Here is a 26,720-nt window from a genome sequence, read left to right on the forward strand (position 1 = left end):
TGCCCAACAGGAATTTCAAGCCCAGTGTGTGGTGGAGACAAACCATGCAGCAAGGTAGTGTTCACACCCTCAATCAGGCCCGCTCTGTTTACTCTATAGGGGAGGGTGGTGCTGCACCTCCCTCTTCTCTTTGCAAAGTCTTATCTCCGAAAGACATGTACAATGGGTACATTTAGATGGAAGGTCTGGAATATGACACAATGCTAGCATGCACTACTTTACCTAAAGGAAGGAAGTTTCAAGTAGGAGGTGATCAGCACATAACTCTAAACTACTGTTGGGATTCAGCAGAGTGGATGGATGCCCTATGATCAATTTTATACGTGTCATTTTTCATTCAATAAGGCTGTCTCACATTCAGCATGGACTTAATACAGCAGACAAATTCAAGTGGTCAACTGCACAGTCATGCAGCTTATCATATCAGCCTTTTGAAATCAGTGACATTTGTGGGGTTTTTTTGTTGTTGTTGTTTCCCAACACTAATTGCTGCCATGAGAACACCCCATTTTCTTTGTGCATTGCTGCAGAGACAACATAGTCATTTGTACCCCCACTTCAGATGGCATAAGCATGCCTGAAGCACCTACTGGCAGATCAGTTCTTCTACCATTACTACAGCATGGACAAGGGGTGGGCAGTTGCCTGTAGATCAACCAACCAGTTAATCTTCTGAGTCTCAGAAATTTAAGCTGGGCGAGGCAAGAACAGAATACATGGATGAAAACCATTCATTCCAAGCATGACATCCAGTGGAGACTAATACAGTTCTTGTGAGGAGGAGATTTTGGGCGTTCCCTGTTCCTGTCTACTCTGGGCTGTTTTCTTGGTCTGCCTTTTACCCTATATTGAGTATAGCAAACGGTTGATGGTTATTGTGTAGAATCATGACATCTGAAATATAAAGATTACCAATGAAATACAGAGATTGATCACCATTGGGTACCCCAACTCCTCACACAGTTCCTGGCACCCAGTCAGTGCTTACTGTTCATAGAATTAATGATGTTATAATAGTGCTTTAGGCACTCAGCAATAGTACAGCATGAAATACTCATGCAATTCATTTCAAACAGAAATCATTTCCAGAAATTTTGATAAAAATATTCACTCTATTTGTTTAAATTTTATGTTTAAAATCTTTATAGTATTGGTTTTGCAGGGGTACCTGGGTGGCGCAGTAGGTTAGGCACCCGACTTTTCATTTTGGCTCAGGTCATGATCTCACAGTTCGTGAGATCAAGCCCCGTGTCAGGCTTTGCACTGACAGTGTGGAGCCTGCTTGGGATTCTCTCTCTCCCTCTTGGTCTGCCCCTCCCCCGCCACCTCCCCCCCCACCGTCTCTCAAAAATAAATAAATAAGCTTAAAAATTGTTTTGGGGGGCGCCTGGGTGGCTCAGTCGGTTAAGCGTCCAGCTTCGGCTCAGGTCATGATCTCACAGTCCGTGAGTTCGAGCCCCGCGTCGGGCTCTGTGCTGACAGCGCAGAGCCTGGAGCCTGCTTCGGATGCTGTGTCTCCCTCTCTCTCTGCCCCTCCCCTGCTCATGCTCTGCCTCTCTCTGTCTCAAAAATAAATAGAAAGATTAAAAAAAAATTAAAAATTGTTTTGGGTGGCTCCTGGGCAGTTTAGTCAGTTAAGCAGCTGATTCTTGATTTCAGCTTAGGTCATGATCTCAGGGTCATGAGATCGAGCCCCACATTGGCCTCTCTGCTGGGCATAGAGCCTACTTGAGATTCTCTTTCCTTCTCCCTTTGCCCCTCCCCCACTTGTGCATGTGCACTCTCTCTCTAAAAAAAATGTTTTTGGATATTTTCTCATATTTTGATTACAATTCTTAGGAAACTGAGTGTAGTCAATTAAACACCAAATTATAAATTCAGATCTAAGGCTATGCTCTTCCACTAAAATAGCATCTCTGTGACTTAACATCTCTGAACATTTTTTTAAATAATATGCCATAGGACTAGATTTACATAGTTAAATAATTCAATTACTGGCTCAAAGCTTTTTCTTACAAGAATAATTGTATCTTATTCAACTCTATTTCTTCAAATCTACTTTTGTGTCTTTTAAGAGTGATTAAAAGTTTTGTCATATAAATTTTGGATATTTCTTATTATTTTTTAATTATTATAAATAGATCTTTTTCGTTATATCTTCTAACTGGTTTTGTTTGCGTTTTTGAAAAGTATCAATATATATATCATACTACTTAACTAAATTCTTTTTTTCTTTTCTCAAAGGAGTTTTTTCATAGATTCTCTGGGGCTTCCAAATATGAAATTGTATCTTCTAATAAAAATTGGGTGTACAACTCCATTTCCAGTTACTATGTTTCCAATTGTTTTTGTTTGGCCAATTGCATTGATGAATATTGCTAACATGTTATATGGAAAAAGTAAGTATTCTGTTGTTTCCCTTACTTTTGTGGGAAAGTCAGTGGTTTTTCTTTAGTAAGTAGGATGCTGGCTTTGGGGCTGAGGCATATATATTTTATCATATCAAGGAAATAGCCAACAACCATATTTTATTATGTTTTTTTCACACAAATAAGTATTAAATTTTATCAAGTAAGTTTTCTTTCCCCATTTCTGCTCTGGTGGTTGTCTATTTGACATTTTGACCAGTAACAACTTTTCCATAAAATTACTTAATCTAGATTTTAAAATAATTTGTATAGGGTTGAGCACCCTCTTATCTCTTAGGACTTTTTAAAATTCCCTCTCTATTGATAGCTATTTCCCCTTTTTCATTATTTATATTGGGTGATCATGAATTTCCCTATATTTCTTGGTTAAATTTGTTAGTGCTTATTTTATGATTATTTTTTAAAAAACAACTTTTGGATTTCTTTCTTGGTTTTTCTGTTTTATTTTTCTCTAACTCAGTATCTTTAGTAATTGTTTCATTTTGGTTTCTTTTGGTTTACCATATTTTTCTTTATGTACCTTTTTGAATTGGATATTTAATTCATTTTCACTCTTATTAATTGGCTCTTTAATGCTATAAAATGTCCTTTCACAACAGGATTAATTGTGCATTAATTTCATAGATTCTGTTAAGTTTTATGTTATGTTAATTACTGTAATTTTGAAAAAGTTATTCAACTTGTATTGGATTTCCATTTTGAGCCAAAAGTTATTCACTAATACTTTTTTAAATTTCTGGGTGGGGGGCGCCTGGGTGGCGCAGTCGGTTAAGCGTCCGACTTCAGCCAGGTCACGATCTCGCGGTCCGGGAGTTCGAGCCCCGCGTCGGGCTCTGGGCTGATGGCTCAGAGCCTGGAGCCTGCTTCCGGTTCTGTGTCTCCCTCTCTCTCTGCCCCTCCCCCGTTCATGCTCTGTCTCTCTCTGTCCCAAAAATAAATAAACGTTGAAAAAAAAAGAATTTTTAAAAAAAAAAATTTCTGGGTGGAAAGATTTTTTGTTTTCTTTTTTTGATACTTATTAATTTCCAATTTCAATGTATCATGATCAGAGAATATTGTCTGTGCTAGTTCTATTCCTTGGAATATTGGGAAGTTACTTTGGAGTTTAAAATGTGGCCAATTTTCATGAATGATTTATGTGCACTTAAGAACAGGTATTCTGTCTATTATTAGCATTCAGAGTTTGATTATTAGACCTACCATATTGATTTAGTTGTGTAAGTTTTCTATATACTTGTCAATATTTTGTCTCCATTGTCTGTCTTAGATTGGGAGAAATGTGTTAAAGTTATCTGTTACTAGTTTTTGTTTTGCTTTGTACTTCCTGTAGTCTCCGTTTTATTAAAGTAGCTGGGTTATTATGTGCACATATATTAGTAATTGAAATAACTTCATTGTAAATTGTAGTTTTTAGTATCATAAAATATCCTTCTTTGTGTCCTTATATAATGAGCTCTGGTTTACAATGTATCGTGTTCAATAAAACTATGACTGCTACTTTTTGTTTTTAATTTGTTTATATCCTGTCCATCCTTTTATTTTTAATCTCTCCTAATCTCTGTTTTTAGTATGTCTCTCTTATATAACACAGTGTTAGATTTTACTTTGTTAACCAGTCTGATCATCTTTTCTTCTGACAGATTAATTAACTCCATTAATATCTATTGATGATGTTGGTAAATTTGTGCATATACACAAATAGATGAAATTGTACATATTCTATCACTATATGGTCTGTTTCATTTTATTTTCTTCAAAATCTCTCCCCTCTCTGCTTTTTCGTTGGGGGGAGGGTCAGGGATAATATTTGGGAAAGTTTATTTTTTTGTTCCAATGTTTACCTTTATGCTAATACCTTTATATAATACTTTTTTATTTTGCCATTATTGATTGGTTCTCAACTATGAGCAATATTGAAATAACTTTGCTAATAACATGCCCGCTCCTTCTCTCCCAGCATCTAATTTGAAATAATATTCTTTTAAATTAAACAAACAAACAGAAACAGAAACAGACTCATAAATACAGAGAACAAAGTGGTGGTTGCCACAGATGGAGGGATGTTGGGAGGATGTATGAAATAGGTGAACAGGAATAAGACGTACAAATTTCCAGTTATAAACTAAATAAGTCATGGGATGAAAAGTACAGCACAGGGAATATAGTCAATAATATTGTAATAACTTTGTATGGTGACAGATGGTAACCACACTTATTGTGGTTAGCATTTAGTAATGTATGTAACTGTCATGTCACTATGTTGTATACCTGAAACTAAGATACTATTATATGTCAAACATACTTTAATAATAAAAGAAGTAATATTCTTTAACTCTCAGGTAATACCCATAATGTAATCAGTGAGTTTATCTTGCTTTTTATGCACTCTCCTTATCCTTCCAATTCTCTCTATTTTCATGGTTGATCTATCCCTGCATTGTCAGAACATAGTCATTTCTAAAACAAGCACTCAGTCTTAGTTTTATAGGTACACATGTATATTTGGTGATTACCTACTGCTCTGATGTTTTACCTTACCTCTGATGTCTGTTCCGTTATGCTGGTTGTCTAGAACTCATTCTCTAGTAGATCCTTTAGCAAAGGATTATTTGAATAAAATTCCTTAAACTATTGCATGCTCATCTCAGCTTACAGCCTTTATGGTTAAGGGTCAGTTTTGCTGGATAGAAAATCTTAGCTCAAATTTTTCCTTCCTTGGATTTTTAAACCATGTTATTCCATTTTCTGGGGTAAAGAATTCTCATCAAAATCTTAGGACAATCTGATTTTCTTTCTCTTAGGAGTAATATGACCCACCTCTTATTCTGTTTATATTTTGAATTTTAAGTTTGTGATACTGCTCTTGTTAATAAATTCATATTGATGGGATTTCATGGAGTATAAAAGACCAAAAGCAAGGCAATACTTACTTAATACCTAAATGTACTTGCTAACAGCTTGCCAATCACTAAGACTCTGATCCAGTTATTTGAGCTGCTTTTACAGAGGAATCAATCATGTAGGGATCTGACCATTTTTGTGACCAACTACATGTACGGAGACAGGAGGAACAGCAGTAAAAATATCTGGATCAAACTGGACATGTTTTTAGCCATGGCTAAAAACAAACCTGTATGATTTATGTTTATGAAACATAATGATGAACAGAAATATATAATTTTTTTCAAATTTGTGATTAATTTAGATGTAAACATGTTTTTTTTTTCTTGGTTTAACCTGATGTCCAAGGAAAAGAATTGTTTTATTGTTATTATTTGATATGGTGCGATCTACCCTAGAAATGAATGAGAAAGGGAATGTCAGTCAGTAACAAGTAAGCCACTATTTCTATCTTTTGTTTTGTGCTCCATCCAATGACCACCCTTCAGGAACGCTTTTGTCTTGATGGGGCTGAGCTGGATTAGACTTTCAATTTCAATCCTAGCACATTCCTAAAATATTATATGTGAATGGAAACCAGTAAAAAGACTGGCAATCCAGGATCATACATAAGTGATGGTGAAAGACTGTTTAGTTTGCTTGCATTATCAGAAGCCAGTTTTACTTCTATCATATTCTGCACTCTTGATAGGAAAAAGGAGAATTACAGATGACTTCAGCAGAATTTCATTTGGTTATAGATATCATCAAATGGATACAAACCCACATGCTCTTTAAATGTTTTTTTTTTTAATGGGCCACTAACATTATCTTCTTGTTTCTGCAATTCTAAGTGAGGTTCAAGATTATATAACTATTTAAAATATTTCTTTTATTATTAGGTCAGAGAAATTAAATATTACTATATTGCTAGTATAATAAAGAACCTTGATCTGAAAGAAAGAATATCTTACTGCCATTTACACACATTTCTGAGCAAGGACATATTTAGAAATAGTAATAATATTGGATTAATTTAGGTTTCTGCTTTCTAGCCACTAGTCCAATCACTTTGCATGTTTTAACTCATTTAATTGTAACAACAAATCTATACTTCTGGTAGAATTATTACTGTTAATCATATTACTACTACTACTATTTTGTAGATGAGGAAACTGAGACATAGAAAGATTAAGCAACTTGCCTAATTACCCAGTTTGTGGATGAGCCAGGATTTTATTTGAATTGGCTATTTTAACAGCATATGGATACATTTCCATAACAATAAGCTACTTGTCTTTCAGTTGTGAAAGCTGTCTTTTTTAGCAGAGTCCCAAAACTGAAGGGTGATCTTAAATACTGGAAACACTTATAAAGCTAGGCAATTACAAAAGAAAAGCAATATATGTAATTCTTTCAACATCTAATCATACTATATCTTTCAATTAAATCATCACTCTTAGAAGTAGAATCCCTGTATTGCCAAGTACAATCCTTGCCAAATATCCAGACACAATCATGGGCTTTAGGGATTACAAGTCACATAATAAAGGATAATGACCTAAAATTAAGCACACCAACATAGAAAGCAGGGACTGCCATGCTCTGTAGAAATCAGCAATCTATTAGATTTAATGTGAGATTAAGGATCTGTGTAACCCGCAATTATGCTGTTTTTCATTAAGGAAAAAATGTGATGATGGTGCTCAGTAAAATTCTTTCTTCTATTTACCACTGTTTAATTGGATTGGGGACTGCTTAAACATCTTTGGGTTGGAGCTTATAAGAAGATGATCCCAGCTGTTTTTCAAAGCTTAAGGCAGCAGGCAGACAACACAATCATGTCAAAGCTCATGCAAAAGCCTTAATCCTACTTTTTTTCCACCAAGCAGCTACTGCAACCCAGTGTTTAACCTTCTAAGTACTAAATGTGCTCTGTCACTGCTTTAGATTTGCCACGGAATTGTTATTGTTTAATGCTGTTAGCTTCACTGCCATTAAAACATCTTCTCAGTTCTCTGCTTTTGGAAACTGACCATGTTACCATTAGGATTCTCAGCATTTTATGCCTTAATTTAAAAATAGTCAGTGGTTCGCCACACTTCTAAACTATCAAATCGATAATAGTGACTTGTTTGCTCATACATTTACCCACCCATTTATTCTTTTGATAAATATCTAACCCTTTTGTGTCTTTTCCCCAAGCTCTACCATAGACACAGGAGAGCAGGCTTTGAGATGGTAACCAACTAGCTCCACAGTGTTGAAAGTAAAGAAAATAATTTGGAGTTCTCTTTTACTTTTTTTTTTTTCCTAGCAACATTTTGCCTAGTGCAAATATCCAGCATCTTAGAACTATCAGCTCTAGTTTTATCTAGATCAGCAATATCATAGTATTTAAAGAGTAAAGGTTAAATGGTCAAATTAGCTTTCCCTATAGCTGCACATGCTACTTGGATGGTCATGCACTTTCTTTCCTCTTTTCCTTTGGAGCGTGAGTAGTAAAGGAAAAAGGGAGTGGCTCTCTGATTTGCCCCAGTGGCGGTGAGCAGCCAGCAGAAAAGCAGACACAGTTAATGCTCAGCTGCTCAGACCAGTCAAGCAAGCTACCAAGTCCCAGCTGTGCCTCTTAATGTTTTCTGATTGCACCTACTCCTCAATCTGTGAACTGTTTTCTGGACTCAGATTCATCAAGCGCTGCCGCTTTAAAAACTCATGTAGGCAGGCATCCTAGGATATGCCATTATAAGCTGCTGCCAGGGGATCTTCTAGGAGATAAATGGAATCTGTGTGAAGTAAATTAGTGTGAACCAGTCAATCTGGGTGTCAGCCTTGAGCCACTTCCATGGATAACTAGCTGGCTGACTGGAGGCCAGGGTCTTCTGCCATATGTGGGTTGGAATCTCTGAGATTCTGTTCCTCAGGATGGGGGAAGGTGGGCAGTGGGGATGCGGGGCTGTTTATTCTTGGAAGGGCCAATTTGATCTGTGTATAGATTTGTCAATGAAATGGACCTCTGAAGCATTTGTGTTTACCTCCCTACTCTTACTGTACCGAATGTCTTTAAGTTGGACTTCTTTACCATAGGAAATATGAGAGAAATGCCCTGGAGAGAACAGCTGCCTCCCTGTTCGAGCTGCCATTTTGCAGACTCCAACTGTGCTGTGCTTGGTTGGTCAAACCTCCTATCTGAGATCTTTAGGTTTTAAAACAAAATAATAACTATAATTTGGCAAAATGAGTTTAATCCAAATCTCCTCTCCCTATTCGCCTTTTGAGGAATAAATCTATGTGATCTTTAATTCATGAAGAAAGGGAGGTTCTATGCAAAGCCTGATGATCATGGTTCCCTGTAGATAATCAGCATGGAAAATCAAATTTTCACCATTAGAGGAGGGGGAGAAAGCCTCTTAATAGCAATAGAATGAGAAAACCTTTTAAAATATCTTAACTGTTCCATGGGAAGAATTTAGAGACAAAAAGCATATGAACCAATAGAGTCATAAGAATTATTATTTAATATGATTAAGTGGTAAGTATAAATGGTTCTATTATGTAAAAATCATGTTTCCATAATTCAGTATTGCTTTAGAGATCATAGTCTGTTCTTACATTAAGATCACAAGAATTCATTTTATCTAGCTAAATTATGACAAATCATCTTTATTTCTTTTTTCTTTATTATATTAATAAAATTTTTTATCACCTTTCTCTCTGTAGAATCAGTGAGATGGTTAATCGTAGAATGCAAACGTATGAAATAGAATGAGAATAAATTTAGGCCTTATATTTGGGGAATATTTTTTAAAGCTTTCCCTCCTCCATCTCCAGGGAAGCATTTTGCCTTTCAGAGAGAGAGAGACAAAATTACCTTGGAATAATAACTTGGGTAAAACAAAAACTATTTACATATTCAACAAATAATTTTCTTTTTCTTTGGTATTTTCTTCTTCTGGTCACCTTTCCCAGACTCATGTATCTGTAAGGTAGCTTTTGAGTACTTTATGTGAAGGTACCACCATTATGGGGTCCATAGAGACACATTCCATATATAAGATACATTTCAGTATATAGAGTGTGTCTGTGGATGTTAGATAGCATGAATCATAGCAAAGATCAAACTAAATGCTTTAAAAATTGAGTGACCCTTTCCTTGAACTAATGAAACAAAAATGGGATGTCCTGTGAGAACAAAATTTGTTTTATGCCTGTACATTGAGTTCAGAGAAATGAAATCCCTAGTGTAAATTTAACTGTATGATTTATGAGAGTGAGGAAAAGAGAGTGGAAATCGGTGAATTTTCCTTCTGTTGTAGGAGCTAGGTACAATATTTTGCAATGGATGACTTTTACTTTATAAAGCTCTTTGAAGGTAAGGGAAGTGACCATTGTAAAAATCATGCTTGGAGCGCCTGGGTGGCTCAGTCGGTTGAGTGTCCAACCTTGGCTCAGGTCACGAACTCACAGTTCGTGGGTTCGAGCCCCGCATCGGGCTCTGTGGTAACAGCTCAGAGTCTGGAGCCTGCTTCAGATTCTGTGTCTCCCTCTCTTTCTGCCCCTCCCCTGCTCACGCTCTGTCTTTCAAAAATAAATAAATGTAAAAATAAAAACAGATTTTAAAAAAATCATGCTTTTGACTAGAGATCTCCCTCAACATAGTCCACCCATTGTCTACATAGCCTTATTCCATACAGAGCAAGGTGACTTACTCAGCATTCACTGCCAATGGATGCATTGGACTCATAATATTTGTGGAACAAGAATACAATCTATGAATATCCAGCTGTCTGGGACAAGCTATGGAGGACAGAAAAAGGCACACTGAATCAGGCCTGTAATTCTTCTGGCCCAGGCTTCTGATTGCAGCACTTGAACTCACTAGAGAAGCACAGTTGTTCTCACGACATCAGTCTCAAAATTTTAAGATGTGTCTATATATCTTTCTTCCTTATTAAATGTAATGCAGTGAGGTAGTCAGACATAAGCAATGAGTGGGATAAGAAGAATAACACAGGCCAAATACAGTGCTAAGAAACACAGAAGAAGGGAGAAAAATTAATGTTATCTGGTAGGTTGATAAAGACTTCATGGAAAAGGTTGCATTTGAACTGAGTCTTGAATAAGGGGGGAGCATTTTGTCAAGTGGGGAATTGCATATGGGGTGACAGAAGATATCTCAAGTTGGGGATCTTCACACAGGCACTGATGTAGAAAATAAATGGCATACCCATGGGACAATGAGTGGCCTCATTCAGCTATAATATATGATATCAGAGTCTAAGATAGGGAGGAGCGGAGGAGGCCAGCACCCAGTGAGAAACCTCTAAGTTTGAATTGAGGCTGTATTATGAAAGGTCTTCAATCCATGGCTCTAGAATTCCTCATTGCTGACTGAACAGAAGTGCTTGCAGGTTTTTCTACACAGAAGCCACATGATCAGACCCTGGTTTTAGGGATATGACTCACTTCAATTTAAAGAGTTACTGGAGGGAGAGACATCTCTTACCAGGCTATTAAAATAGAGGAATGACCCTGGAACTGGAAAGTAGGGTGAGAGCATAATCATCTTGAGGGGTTGGAGGAACTAGAGGAGAGAAAATGGCAGTAGTAGGCATATATAATTTCTTGGGAAGTTTACAAATATCAGTCACCTTCTTCACATTTACTTCCATGCTGGAGTCTTTGGTCCTCCTAATTTCTTCTTGAGATATTCTGATATGATATAGACTCTCCTCCCTCATAATTCTTCCCAGACCTTTGGTTGGCTTTTTAAATTCCACCATATGCTATATTGGCTACAATCTCTGGAGGCACATACAGGGTTTCAGATCCAGGGGCTTCCTGGGCTCACTTGTTGGTTTTCTTGTGGTTGGTTTATTTTTTTTCCTTAACAAGGAGCACAAGCAGGAGAGAGCACAAGCAGGAGAGGGGCAGAGAGAGAGGGAGACACAGGATCCAAAGCAGGCTCCAGGCTCTGAGCTGTCAGCACAGAGCTTGACATGGGGCTTGAACTCACAAGCAGTGAAATCACGACCTGAACTGAAGTCAGACTCTCAAACAACTGAGCCATCCAGGCGCCCCTGGATGGTTTTTTTTTTTGTGTGTGTGTTGGCTGTCCCCTTCCTAAAGTGCCAGCCTTTAGTTAACCATTTGCCTACATTTTTACATTGGCCTAATATCCTTGAGTCATAGTCAATGATAGCTCAGAGCCATGTCCTTGTTATTTATACTTGTTACTTGGATCATGTTTCCTTTAAATAGTTCCCAGAATTTACTATACTGAAATGTGTACACAGCATGTGTTCCCAGTGATTCAGCCTCACAATTGTTTTCCATAGCTAATCTAATTAGTCTCACATTTCACAACTCAGGAACTCTTAGTGTGGTCTATAGTCCTAGAGATTTACTATGTATTCTTCCAAACAATTTGTAAAAATTTAGGAGGAGGGATATTTTACAGTGATCTAGGACACTGTTTTATACTGTCTTACCTAGAAATATCTGTCCCTTACCTTTTGTTACCTATTACTTAGTTCTTTCATTATAAAAACATCTTTTTTGTATTGAACATAGTTTTTTCAAAGTCTCACTAGATTATAGGTACTGGCTTCCCTTTATCCATATGCATGTTTGCTCTTTAAAATGTTACTTTCTTTAGGTATGTTTCTCTTACCCTTTATTTGGCGATGCCGCTGGCTTGCTTAGTATGAAAATGAGAGTTTGTATTACTTATCAAGCTCATTTCTACATTTTGGACAACCATCTCTTAGACATATTAGTACAAATACTGGATGTTATGCAGTGACTCAGCTTGAGGATTTGAGAAGGCATCCTTCAATGATTTATCCCCCAGCAAAATTAATATTTTGAAATGAGTGGCTACATTTTATATGCATAACCATAAGAAACAATCAATGCCAACAGACTACCTATGCTTTCTCTGCCTGGTATGAGGGCATGTATAAGAGAGTGATGCTTGCCACTGATTGTATTATAATACAGTGGTTAAGCACATTATTAGCATCCAAGCATATCTTACATTCAATTTCAGTAAGTTCTCAAGTCCACTAACATAGCATTTGATGTCATTTAAATAAAAATAAATCACCTTCAGAGTAATGAAGCCTAATGATACAAAATGCAGTAACTTAGACCTTTTCTTCCTTGCATCCTTCTTAATGTTGACAAAGGAGTAGAAAACTAAGGCATAGTCTAGATAATTTGATTTCCTTATTTTCCATTTCCTATCTAGGAGATGAAAGAGCTCTGACACTTGATTAACCATCTGAGACAAACGTTCTCCCCTGAGATAGAGATGACTATCAGCTGGGAATTTGAGACTGCCTGCCAACTATCCTCCCCATGCTGATGGTGTCGTCTTAGGTTCAGCCTATGGAAGGGTTGCTGCTCTTATGAATTCCAATGGTCGGGCCATTTGACAGTTTCTTCTCCCACCAATTCAAGAGGAAAAATGTTTTTGGCATTTTTCCTCATGGATAACTGTAGACTTTGCTGTTTTAAATTGCCCTATGCTGGGAATCCTTATCTTAAGTTCATATATAAATCACATTTATCTCTAGTCTCAAATGCTAGCTTGATGCTCTTTTGATTGAAGGGTATCTTTTGTTTTCCTGACCTTCTTTTAAATTTTCAAATTCAAGCTGGGAAGTTGACTATAAATCTCCTCTATAATTCTTCCTTTACTGACTGTTCTTCAATTTATCAATATGTAGGGATATATTTGTTTTCAGCTTTGAAATCTATTCCTGCTTTCAACTTCTTGAACTTCTGAACAGCAAAATGAATGCATTTGTGCATTTACCATAGGATTTGGTGGTCCTTACTAGAAAAGTTAAATGAATTTTGCAGAACCTAAAATGGCATGAAGAGTGTGAGTTAATTTCTATATATTCTTAGAATCCATCCATCACCTATAGTTCCTTTTAGTGAGGACAGAGTCCTTTCAGATAAGATGTTCCTGAGTCTCTTTGTCTTGAATAATTATCTCTCAGTAAAACATGGCAAGCTGGGATTGAGCTTGCTGATTTGACCAGTTTATTTCTTGCATCTAGAAATTATCTTCTTTACCCAATGATGATACATAAATATAAAAAATAATAACAAATAATGTTTCCTTGAGTTATTGCCACTCTGAATTTATTCATTAATGTTCAGGAACCAAAGTTGAGCAAATTATTTTGATTTGATGTTTTTCAAAATGGTGCCTGCTCACCTGCTCACCCCCTCTCTCCTGGGAGCACTGCTTGCCAAGGAAATGGTACTATAAAGGAGTACATAAAGAAATTCAGGCAAAACCCTCACTGGTAACTCAAGAATTACTCTTTTGGGGGCTGAGGAAACACAGCAGAAAGAGAAGAAAGAGTTGCATCATTACCTGTTATGCTCCTTTCCAATTCCCAACTTACCTTACACATTTCCTTTGTCATACCCTCCCACTCTACCTCCAATCTGTCTCTGTAGTCTGTTTCAGTCTGAGAGTCTAGATAATTTGATTAGAGTTGGTTTTTATGTCAGGCTTGACTAAGACAAATGACTTCATTGGCCCCATCCTTACATATAAAAGGAATAGAAATAGTTGCCCTTTAAGAGATTTGACTTGAGGAAAACACAATTAATTCCACAAGAACACCACACCTCTGCATTCATTTCACAAATAATAACTGAGAAGCTCATCATGCCTAAGGCCTGAAAGCCAAGATGGACCCAGGCCTCAGAGGAGTCCAGCACATATGAAGCCTAACCTAACTTAGACCGTGTAACATCCAGACCAGGGCTCATCTGCTGTATCTGTGCTTCTTGCAATTATTACATGGACCCAGTTAAGTTAGTTTAGGATGATTTATCTTGCACCAAAGTTCATATTTGCCAAATTGATTGATAAAGAGAGGGATTGTTTAAATAAATGAACTGAATAAGTACGATTCGAAGAAGGGTAAGATATAACTGATTTTTTTTTCAAGGTTTGTTTTTAAAGATGTGTTTTGCACCATTGGTAAACATCTGACAGATGCTTTTCTATGCCAAGGAGTCACCTTGTTTGTTCTCACTAGTAGCCATGGTGCAGCCTCAGTTATTTCTCGGTCATCTTTCCATAGGGCTGCCTGACCCTAGCATTGCAACTACCCAAGTATCCCTCTGAAGCTGCCTTGATGTCCTCAGTCAGACTGGACATTGCCACTTGCAGAAAAATACCAATCTTACTTAATTCTGAAAGAGCTTTAGAAGTCATTATTTCTAAGGCTCATGTAGTAGCCATTTACCATCTTGGTATCTTGTTCAATGACACACTGAGTAGTTGATTGTCTTGAATTGTTAACTGGAGGAGTGTTTGAGTTTCCGAGCCAGAAGATGTCAAGGAAGTTGTCCGGTCCATTTCTCTTATTTTATTAATAAAAGGACCTGAGTCTAGGAGAATAAAATGACATACTCAAAATCACAAGGTCACACTATTAGGACCAGAGGTGGAATTAAAAAACAGATCTTCTGAATCCTATTAATTTCACTTTTGTCCAGTGCAACATATTATATCTCCCCGGGAACTCAGAATTTCATCCCTATAATGAAATTGTTGATACTCATTTTTGTTCCAATTCATATATATATTTGGATGCCAAAAAATGAGGAATTTCATTTTGCACTCAGAAATAAGGAAGATAGAGCCTCCTTCTTTATGCAGGCTGCCTATTGACATTAATAATAGATTGCAGGGTTGTTTGGGTATGTTTGAGCTGTAAACTCTAGGCCTGACCTTGAGATTTTCCCCTTAAACTATAAGTGAAATTAACCTTTGGTTTTCAATTTTTAGGAAAGCTCATTAGCAGTTTCACTCAGTCATTTAATAAGTACTCTAAGTATGTGCCTTGTGCCTCGCATAGGGCTAGAGACGTATGTGCTTATTTATCAGCCTTACCAAAGCATCCCACTGCCCAAACATTTGGATGACAGAGGAATTTCTGTATCTGAAAGGAATAAAGCATTGTTTAAAAAGATTCATTAATTGATTGTCTTTTTTAGCATTCACATTTTCCTTCCTCCAAATTAGTTGGCTGTTCCACTCATGCATTTCACTTGTAGAAGTCAGCTATAGAGAGATTTTTTTTCCTCTTAGACTAAGTAGTCAAAAATCTGATCCTCTGTGTGTGTGTGTGTGTGTGTGTGTGTGTGTGTAATATACATACATTCAAAATATTTAAATTAAATATAATTTTAATTCTATACATCTAGTAAAGATACCAAAATAATAGTTACCCTTCCCAGCATTTTAGAAAATTCATTTTTCTACCAGTTGAAAATGTCATCCTTAAAGCAATTCATACTAGAAAATGTCATCCAGAAAATATTCCATGTCAGATTAGAATTTCAGAGAGATAGCAAAAACACCTAAGTTTAATGTTAACTGAACTTGTCCATAAAACAGTTATTACTTAGTTATAAAGAAGCATTAGATATTTTATTTAATTCTGGGCATCTTTATCTGATTTTTTCCCCAGTTTCCAGTCCACACTGACAAAAATAAGCCTGAAGCCTGATGCAGGATGCAGTAAAAATAAGCTATTATTATGCAAATATAATTAAAAGGTCCTATCACTTGATTATCTCAGTAGATACTCTTAAAGTAGGGGTAATAAGTACATAGTTCTTTAGCTAAATATGTTTTCCTGATGGGACATCTGTCCTGAGAGAACCACTTTGTAAAGTGAATTAGGGGTCTATTCAAATGGCATCCTCTTTGTTTACAAATTTGGTGTTAGCACTTCAAATCTTTTCACTGATTATGTCTCCCTCTAATTTAAAATATATAACAGTCTTTGGTGATCTGTGACTGTTGCATTAGTATTTACTTCTTGAATTTAACGTAGTTTTTCTTTCTTCTAAGCCTGCAGAAAGTGGTTTGTTTGTTTGTTTAGTTGATTCATAGGGATGCCTTAAGATTGCCAAGAGACCTAAACGATCAACCAAGAAAGTGATCAACTCTTAGCCACCATATTGAGCTAGTAGATCTGAACTCAGGTCTTTGACTTCTCCACTGCTCATTCCACAAATCTGAGTGGTCTTTTAGTCTTTCCTGACTTCTGCAACCTTTACATTATTTTTGTCCCCTTGAGTAAGATGTCATTAAGATTTTTTCTGAGTTTTATCTGCTACTACAGTGGTTTATTCTACTCAGACCAACATTTCAAACTGTTATATCTTTTTATTAATGGTTTTCTATAAATATCCTCAATACTTCCAAAAAGTCCATACATATGATGGATGGGATCTATTTTTAAATCATTCATAAGTCATTGTATTGAAAACACTATTTGTAGTGCAGATTTTATTCACATTGTAAATGACATGGATTTTTAACAGGGGCTCTATTTAGTCTACAGAACTGGCCTAGCTTGGAAGAACCAGCTGCTGTTAGTGGAGATGAATGGAGATTTTTCCAGTGGTCACTCTCTTGTCTTACTGGGGGGTGGGGAGAATAATTCTTGGAATTATTTGCTGCCTAGAGTTAGCCACCTTTAAAAGCTAATACCATCTTTCTGCAAATGATGGCAAAGGGAAGGAGGGAATTTTTGGAGGTTAACTGAAACCAAAATAGAGTATAGAGGGAGATGGAGGAGCATAACCAATAACCACTGTCACCACACGGTGACCCTGTCACCACATGGTCTTATGGTAAATCCTTCTATAGTGTCTTTGTCATACAATCTTCTGAGTTTCTTCTACCATTGAACTATTCATTTCTTTAATATCTAGAATTATATTCATAGTTAAACACATTATAGTCAAACACATCCATACAAAGTACATGGATTTCTCTGTTTCACTACCAAAGACATTACAAAGATATTTAGAACACTGGTGTTTCCGCTGTCAACATTTTGAGGTACATGATGAGTAAATGGAATAGCCTTACATCTTTCGGTGGTAGAACTGTCAAGAAGAGTTTGTCTTTTTTGCCCCACTTCCCCCAAATGTGGACTGTTTCAGAATCCATTACAGAGGAAATAAACAGTTGATTTTAAGTTAAGGATGAACCTAACAATCATTTGCACTATATTGATGTCAAAAGTATCTCTCTAACAAGCTTTAAAATGCATCTTCAAAAACTACTGAAAATATCCGAGAACTTTAGTGATGAGCTACAAATGGACTTGGGTATTGATAAATAAAAGTCAATATGTATAGTGAAAGGACAACTTACTGTGATAAATGGGCCCACCATCAGTAAAGATCAAATTATTGACTATCTAGGGCAAGGAAAAACCTGTCTATAGCTAACTTCTACAGGTGAGAAGAATTAGCCACAGCAGCAATTTAGGGAAAGCTCAAAGAGATATGTTAAGAGAATTCATTAAAAATGCATATAAAAGTAGGCAGCAACATTCTGTTAAATACATTTGTGACACTAGGCTAATGTATTTTTTGACCATGCCTGGGTTCACACCTTTTTTTCTTTTGCCTTGAATGAGCTCCCTTTGGGCTACCCATACTCCTTTTCAAGGAATTCAAAATTCACTCCCCAATCCTCCTATTACAGGAGAATTACTGCTGCATTCCTAAAAAGTATGTCACTCTTGGAATATTGTCTCTAATGCTCCTACTAGTTACTTTTCATTATACCTCAACTAGATCACAAGTTGTATGAGGGCACATTTGAAATGCCTTTATTTTCTTTTTACCCCTCCCATGGTCTAGCACAGAGTTCTACCCATAATAAGGGCTAGATCAATATTTGTTGATTTCATTGTTTTTGAAATGATTCATTAGGGAAGCTCTGGTCACACATCATGTCAGAGTTTAATGATGAAACATCACAGAAAACACCCAAAAGAACAATTGCAAAGATTAGCCTATCAAAAAAAAAAAAAAAGTGAAATCGCAATAATTAACTTCTCCAATGTCTGCTGTTCCCAACTGACAGAATGAAGGTATTTCCTATATAGTAAATTTAACCAGGTACTCTATAAATTAGCCAGTAAAAATGACAAATCATGTTCCATCTCAAATTTGGAAGCTGAAATGTAATTAAGCAAAATATCTGAAGAATAATACCCTTTCTACTCTCCTACCCCTTCACAAAGACACCCTTCAGAATCAGAGGTAGAGACAAAAATAGCTGCAGGGTACCTACTAGTGTGAGTTTAATGAAGATCATGCAGCTACAACTATACCTAACTTTCTGACTTTCTTGAGAGGTTTGGGATGTCAGTTCAACCTGGGACCACTTTATTGTCACTAAAAATTGTTACTGGCATTTGCTATGTGGTTCTAATACCATGCTCTCCTCCTTGAAGTCCTTACATCTAGAAAAGAGTCTTACTGGAAGAATAAATGAATGAATCAATGAATGAAAGTTTTAAATTATGAAAGAACAATGTATGGGATGACAAGTGGAATGCATTTGCCCAAATAAACACAGGTGCTAACTCATTGGCTGTTAATAATAGATTTAGCTGTATGATGAATCCCCTAGTAATCCCCTATTAGAAACACCAATGTAAATATTTCAGAAAATTAACAAGATATTTAGGGATAAAAAAATTAAAACAGTCTAGTAAATCTTGACGAGTGTAATAGTTTTCTGCAACTTTGATACATTTAATTATCTGCTTAAACATATTACAAAAATTGATGGGTTAAAAAATAATCTGTAAATATGATCTAAACCGAGAAAAATTAAATTAAAGGGAATTACACCAATAACTACTTAGGCCATATGTGTCTCCCCTCCAAATTACACACTACCCCACCGCCATTCTATAAATATGCAACCTTTGTCTCAAGTGGGCCTAAACAAGAAACTGAATGGATCTAGTTGAAGATAATTCAAAGCACATACCCTCGTGGGCCAGGAGGACATCTAGCATGGTACCTCTGTTTCATTCATTTGTTCACTCATTCATTCCACAAATCCTTTAAGAATACCTCTGATGGCCCATGGCATACAGAGATGAATAAAACAGACATGCTATGTACTTCCATATTTTTTTTGAAAACTTAAATGCCAGAATTTCATACGTTTCCCATATTTTGTTCTCTAATAAAAGGTTTTAGAGAAGCACTGGACTCAAACTCTATGCTCACACTTTGACAGAACAGAGGAGAACTGTGTTCTGAGAGGTTGGTGAAACTCAAGAGAATATTTGGATCAGAATTATGTTACTAGTCTCCTTTAAGGTGTGTATACAGTAGGCCTCAGGTTACGATCACCAATGCAATAAAAACTCCATGGAAAGAAGATGAGGAGTGTGGGTGGTGTGAGTTCTGCTCATGCTGCTTTAGACCTTGGGTTGTGTTCCTTTGTGTCACTTACTGAGTATGTGTGTGAAGTGACACAGCCTCCAGCCTCTGTGTTTGCTCTATCATTTCCTAATGGAGGTTTAGGAACAGTGGCCAGGCCTACTCACTGTGCCAACAAACATATTATTTCATGAATGGCTTATATATTTTCTTTTTTGTTTTTATGGCCTATAAATAATATGTCGTGTGTGTTATCAAGATCTGAAGAGACCGTAGTAGTGTTTATTGCAGCAATTTGTGATAGATAAAATTAGCAGTAGTCAATAATATACATATTTATGTAGTTTGGCTTCAAACAAGTAAGTATGACAATTTATATTATTGGGGAATTGCTCTGTTTTGTTATTCACAGAGTTTTTTTCATGAAGCCAATATCCACTCTTCCTGACAAGGGATTCCTTGAACAAATATAACATGGAAATACATTACTCAGGGAGACAAGTTAAACCAAGTATTACAACTTGTGCAAAAATGTGGAAACTTGAGACTGTTTCTCTAATGAACTAGTGGTATAATGTGTTTATAGAAATTTTAGATTTCTGTGCTCATTTCTATTTCTGTTCATAATTCCTACCCAGATAATAATGACAAGTTGTTTGGAGACAAGTTGTGTGAAATCACCGTTCAAACATTAGTCCTTCTTATTAAACATTTGCGAAGTATTTATTCTCTATTTTAAATTTTATTTGTATAAGGCTTTTATTTTTTGTGTGTTTAGAGTTTTTAATTTGATGAAGGAGAAACAAAATGCATAAAAAATGTTCACCAGCTATTATTTGTGCGACAAAAGGAACCATTGCATCCACACAGAGCTTGTCTTTCTAACTAACCAGCCCAACGTTCCGTCTGTGTCCTGTGGCTGTTAATTGACTATATCGTTTTAGATTTATGCATTAAAAATACGATTTCTACTTTGAAGGGATCACTTTGTTACTTTGTAGCTTTTAAGCTGATGCCATGAACTTATTTTTCTTGTAAGATAAAGTCTCATCTATAGATTTTGCAACTAATTACATGTCTGCCAATACATACTTAGAGGATACATTTTATTTCAATTTATTATTTGTGTTTACATAGTGTGTCCCTGGAAATATCTGTGGAACTTAAAGGAAATGTTTCAGTGGTGTTTATTACTACTTTTTCACTGTTCTCTCTTTCTTCTCTCTCTCTCTCTCTCTCTCCCCTTTTAATAGCTCCAGTCAGTCCGGTCAAGCATGACAGCGACTCAAACTCGGCAAAGTTCCAAGACACTGAGGACATGCCTGACAGATGTGTCTTGGAAGAGTCTGAGAGTCCAGGTGAAAGCCATTTAAAAATAGTCAAGTATAAAATGATAAATTTGACACAGCTTTGGGGTCCTTGGAAGGGGGTGGCGGGGAGGACATTGTAATGCTGTTTTCTCTTAGCAGCTGCACTGTCAAATTAATGGTCACCTCCAGGGGTCACAGTGTGGAGCTGTTACCTTTTCCTCTTTCATCAGGAATTCAGTTGGAGGAAGTACAAAGGCTTTATGACTGAGAAGGGAAGCTGACACTATTAGTTCATTATCATCAATTTTAAGCTAAACTGGAGAATAGAGGCCGAGATTGAAAACTGGAGAAGTGGCAGCATTTTAAATATTTCAAATAATGGGATCAAGCGGAAGGAGAGAGTTAGAGACAAAAGAGACACAGATTGCCACCATTACAATCTATTTATCTTTCTAAATACAAACAATGCTCTCACCTGGACGAAAGTGCTCTAATCTGGACGATTTTAGCATAACAGTAATGGACTCATGGACATGTCAACTGTTTGGAACAAACAGAACAAAAGAAAGTAATAACCCTTCCTCGTGCTACATCCCAAGTTGCTTATGTTTGTATTTTCTTTGTAGAAAGAATAGACAGAAATATACTGGAAGGATAGAGCCAGAAACACTTATGCATGGATTTTTGTTTCTGCTTCTGTCTTGTTTCAAAACATGCCTAGTCTTTAACAGATAACTAATTAAAAGGAAAAAAAAATCCTGTGGAGGTTGAATGACATTCCTGGATCACTGCAAAGCCTTAAGGTGCTAGAAGGTACCTTATTACCATGAGTGAAAGAGTTAACTATCTCCCCCCACCGAACAGTTTTTCTTCCCTGTTTTCTCTGGCTGCTGGGTACCCTCGACCCTCTTGCATCTTTGTGTGCTGATCCTTGTATCAGATTTTTGATTCATCCTCTCTGTGGCCTGTCAGCTTAGTTAAGAGATTTCCAAATCTTGTAGCCTTCGCTGACAGGGGGCAGCTGCAAACAGTCCCCTGATCCTTCCCCGAGGAGAGCTACTGAGATTTAATTTTCAGTGAAAGGTGCAGCCTGCAATCTATGTCAGGTCCCCTAAGTCATCTCGGAACCCCAATAGGCCCAGTGGCGATGGCATTGTATTTCAGTTCCCTCCACTACACCAAGATTCCTCAAAAGATGAACTGCTGCAGTGTGTCTGTTCTCAACCACACTTCTGCTTTAGCATCCCGTGGAACTGACAAATGGCACCTTTCACAACGACAGAAAATTTTAATCAGAACGTTAATCCCACCCCCTGCCACAGTATCTAAAAAAACAAATGCAGGTTAGTCCCACTCTAACAGGGAGAGAGTAGTGGTAGCATTAAATTTCTATTAAATTATTTATAAATTGCTTTTAGTTTTGACAAAGATTGCCTAATAGTGACTAGATTTTTAAACTGTCTTAATACATAGTTTCCTATAAACCCTAAGCAGTTAAATCCATGAGTCAAGTTTTTACTTGTGTCAACTGTTCACTGTTTTGGGCAAGAATAGATTGGCTTTATGTCATTTCAAAAGTAGTATAAATTTCGGTCATCCCTCAATACGAGTGGAATTGTAGTAAAATTCAAATATAACATAGTTCATCTGATTGATATAAACAAAAGCATATATCAAAACAAAGATTAATTAGTAAAGAGAGGTACTGATAAAGAATCTTAACTTAAAAAGTGAGTACTGTTCTATACATCGGACATCATTAAACGGGTAATAAAGAATGAATTACTCTGGCTTTTTCCTCTGTCCATTCCTGCATTTTAAGACATCTTGCCTTATAGGCCTAGAAACCTCTGGAGAGTTCACTACTGGTCTCACTGCCTTCCACTGAGAATTTGTGGCTTGGTTGTCATGGAGACATCGTATTTCTCCAAGAATTGCTCATATTGATCCGTGGCCAGGCGTAAATGGCCAAGCGAGTGTGAGGAATAAAGGGGGCTGGGCAGTCCTATAAAATGACCAGGGCTTGTGGGTTGGAAATAAGCTCATAGCAAACACTTAGGTAAAAAGAAAGAAGCAGTTTTATTTTGTTTCAGGATTTCTTTCTGTACTTTGGGCCATTGTCTTCTTTCACTATGAACTGAAAGAAACTTGTTAGTCACTTGTCATGTCAGATCTTTGGTGCTTGTCCTGACACAGCTGTCAGCCTTCCAGCTCTGTGCAGTTCAGGGACACACAACAAAGAGGCAATGACATGAATTATTTATTGCTCCTTGTGTGGATAAAATTCTGTGATAAGAAATTAAGACACTTCTGACAGAGGTGCTTGTTTAGTAAGAAAGATTTTGATGAGAGAGTGCATTTCCTTGAAGTATGAGCATTTGAGAGGGAAAATTCCTAAAACTGAGCACGAAGGAAGATATGAGAAATTGGTGGCATAGAGGGACTTCCTCGAACTGTGAAAATATGACTGTCCACTTCTCAGTGTCCCACAATTAACTAAAAAAATAGCAAGGCATTCAGATGGAGGGGCTCCAAAACTATAAACATCACTTTGGTGGTTTGGGTACCTCTTTTTACCACGTATGAATGGTGTTCTTCTGGAAAGTATATTTAACCACTTTTGTTAGAAGAAAAGGCAAAATTTGGGGGTTTTAAGTGATAAGCTTTGGGAAGGTGCTGTCAAATCAAGAGAGGTGCTTCCATAGCTAAGCTTATAACTGCATTGGTATATTCATTATTCCCTATATGGAAAGGAGTGCATTTAAATCTGAATGCATCATTCTCACCGGTTTTCACCTGGCATATCATCATTCATTTAAAAGTCCTTCTAATATACATGTACATGCAAAATCCCCCCGTTACAAAGTTGAATGTGGTCAGCCTTCTAGCTTTAATGGATATTGACCTTACATGGTTTTATCTATGCAACTCTAAATGACTAATATATTTATTACATCATTTTTAATGAACAAACCAGTTGTTCAAACAGCACATATAAAATGAAAACAAAAATCATTTTTCCATCCAAGCATAGTTCAAGAATATTGCCTCATATATTGTTCTTTCCAAATAAAGTCTTTTCTTTGCAAATCCTCTAAACATAATTTTACTTTAAACCTTAGAGTTTCATATTTGTGATACCAATTCATTTGCATTTGCAGAGAGGAAAGGGATATTGAAGCACAGAAAAACTATAATAGTTTATTCTTTAAGGTAAAGTCAAAGTTTCTTAAACATTGATATAATATTTTAAAATTCCATTGGTAAAATCGATTTTTTTAATTTATGTAAAAAATAAGATTGACTTTATGAATTGATTATCTTTGAACGCAAAGGGTTTTGAACTCAGTCAGAAGATTGTTTACTTTCCCACTGACATCACTGCTTCTTCAGGAGTGAAGTGACTAGGATGACCCATTTGTAAATGGGCCGGAGTGTGCATACAGGTCACAATTTAGAGGACTGGTGAAGTGGTTGTTCACCTGGTCTCTGGAGCACTCTACCTATTCATCATGCCGTTGTGATCTCTTTATTGGTTCATGCTGTATACCCAGGTGAGTGCCTGCAGTCCATTAAGGTTGGCAAAGCAACTTTAGACCAGAGCATTCTTACTGCTCTGACCCTGTCAGTGAACCTGGAGGTCTTGTCTGTTAGGTTAAGGTCTCCCTCAGCAGTGTCTTTCCTTTGGAATAATTCATTAGCAAAGAGTTTTGACTCACAGGTGAATCCCAGATTGAAGTTTCTGGCTTAGACTCTGTGAAGTCTACTTGCTTCTTCACTGGCATTTATACATTCCCAAAACCTGTGGGAATAACTTGATGTCTAGTAATAGAAGCACTGAGATAACGTTGTGAACTTACAGCTCCCTTTGTTTTCAGATTTTAGGGCCATTATAACGGCTTTCTTTCTTTGGCTCTTTAAAGCCCCATCACTTCTGAATCTGAAAGATGCTATCACAAAAATAGTTTAGTGCAGTCTTTTGCTGGTTAACTTCTTGTTGACTGCTTCATACACAATGATTAAAGCTCAATTCCTATTCTCCAGAATATAATAAAAAGCGTTCCTTGTCCCTCATCTTTGCACTCATGATGATAAAAAATTTAGTGTGACATTCACAATTTTTATCCAAGTGTTAATGAGAGACCTTGAGCTTTTATCACCTTATTGGCTTGGAAAATTAAGGATTTTACTTCCTAGTGCACTAGGGACAGGGCACTTAAACATAGCTTCAACTGAAAAATAGCAGTGACAAGAGAGAGCTTGAAAGTACAAAAAAAGGCATTCAGATCAGCATTTTCACGTCATTCTGAAGTAGTTTATAATCACTATGCATTCTGCCATTAATAGAACATTTTAGTGGTTTTTATATAGCACGTTATGTGTATAGATCTATATACATCATTGTCAATCAATATTGCATTTGCATGAATCTGATGAACAAAACTAGGTTTCTCACAGTTTCCAGGGGATACTACATTGTGAAAAGCCAAGATGGAGGGTTTTTTTTTTTCTTTTACTATTCTAGCTCATGAATCAACAGCAAAAATCAGGTAACAGAAAGTAGGACAGATTCAGGACTGGAGTGTTGGAGATGGCTGATGATGATGCATGAAGCAGAAAAAATGTGGAATGTGTGAGCAGCCCATCAATCATAGCTATCGAGAACACACTTCTTAGGGTTAGTGCTAAAAAAAAAATGTTCTAGAAGTAAGAACAATTTCAGTAGTAAAAACACATAAGCCCTTTCTTCTAGTTGAGTTTAACAATATGAACATTTTTAAAAAGTTACCCAAATGGAAAAATTTAAGCATTAAGCTAATAATTTTTAAAAGATATAAAATTCTAGACATAAACACACACACACACACATAATTATACATGTAGCTATATATATAAATGTATAATATATATTTAACTAAGCCAAATAACCAGTTTTTTGAGTCTTTGCCAGTAGGTGTAGGAGTTATTATGTTTGCATGGTCATGTCATTAATATAAATGTATTTAGAAATAGTTAACTAAGGCACAATGCTCCAGTATGTTTGATAGTCAAAATAATTTAAAACAAGTGATAGTTTTTAGGCTACAATGACAAGCATCTAAGTAGTTTGAAAAATAAATGCTCTTTTGATTCTTGAATTCAAACCAGTTTATAAACTACCATTTGTAACACTTGATCCTAAAACTGCAGTTGTGGGTTTCCTTGAGAGAAACTGACCTACTTGAAATTTATGCAAATTCATTAATTTCAAATCCAACTCATCTTGTTGAAAACTGTCATCTTTCTTGGCAATTAAAAGAAAAAAACAACTTGCAACCTGTCATAATAATGTGTACAATCCATTTGCCTGAAGCCTAGTTTATAAAAATATTTTTATTATAGTAACATATTGTATTATAGCATAGAAAAGAAATATAGAAATTATAGGTAATTCTTTCCTTCCTTCACTTCCTTTCTCATTCCTTCCTTCTTTTCATCCTTCCCTGTTTTTGCATTCCCCTCTTACCTTCTTCCTCCTTTCTTCTTTCTTACTTCTTTCTTTATTTACTATATAACCTGATAATCTGTTTCCTTTCTAGGTAAGCCAAGGCATCATTCATGGATAGCAAAGGTGTGCTCCTGTAAACTGTGCTAAATGGAATCTTATCTATAGGAATTGGATTTGGACAAACTATGAAACCCAAACATGCCATTTGTTTATTGTTGTATTAAAAACTATGCTGTTATTGGTCATTATTAGATTGTAAGTAGATTTGCTAATGCCTTAGAAAGAGTGTATTGAAAATGTAATTACTGATTAAAAATATCCAAATTGATCTAATTTTTGAAAAACATTGTGGAAATCATT

At 36.3% G+C, this 26,720-nt stretch overlaps 1 protein-coding gene across 1 annotated transcript in view; it reads left to right on the forward strand.

The window, feature by feature from the left end:
• Positions 1-26,507, forward strand: part of WDR72 (WD repeat domain 72) — a 203,600-nt gene extending 177,093 nt beyond the window's left edge. Inside the window, exons 18-19 of the mRNA XM_047074452.1 lie at positions 20,816-20,920; positions 26,452-26,507. Coding sequence (XP_046930408.1) covers positions 20,816-20,920; positions 26,452-26,507 — 161 coding nt within the window. The remainder of the gene's footprint in view (positions 1-20,815; positions 20,921-26,451) is intronic.
• Positions 26,508-26,720: the final 213 nt, after the last annotated feature.

The sequence above is a fragment of the Lynx rufus genome, unplaced genomic scaffold (genome assembly GCF_022079265.1).
Source record: "Lynx rufus isolate CCGP_SWC_20201006 ecotype Redwood Valley unplaced genomic scaffold, mLynRuf1.p SCAF_13, whole genome shotgun sequence".
Lineage (NCBI taxonomy): Eukaryota > Metazoa > Chordata > Mammalia > Carnivora > Felidae > Lynx > Lynx rufus.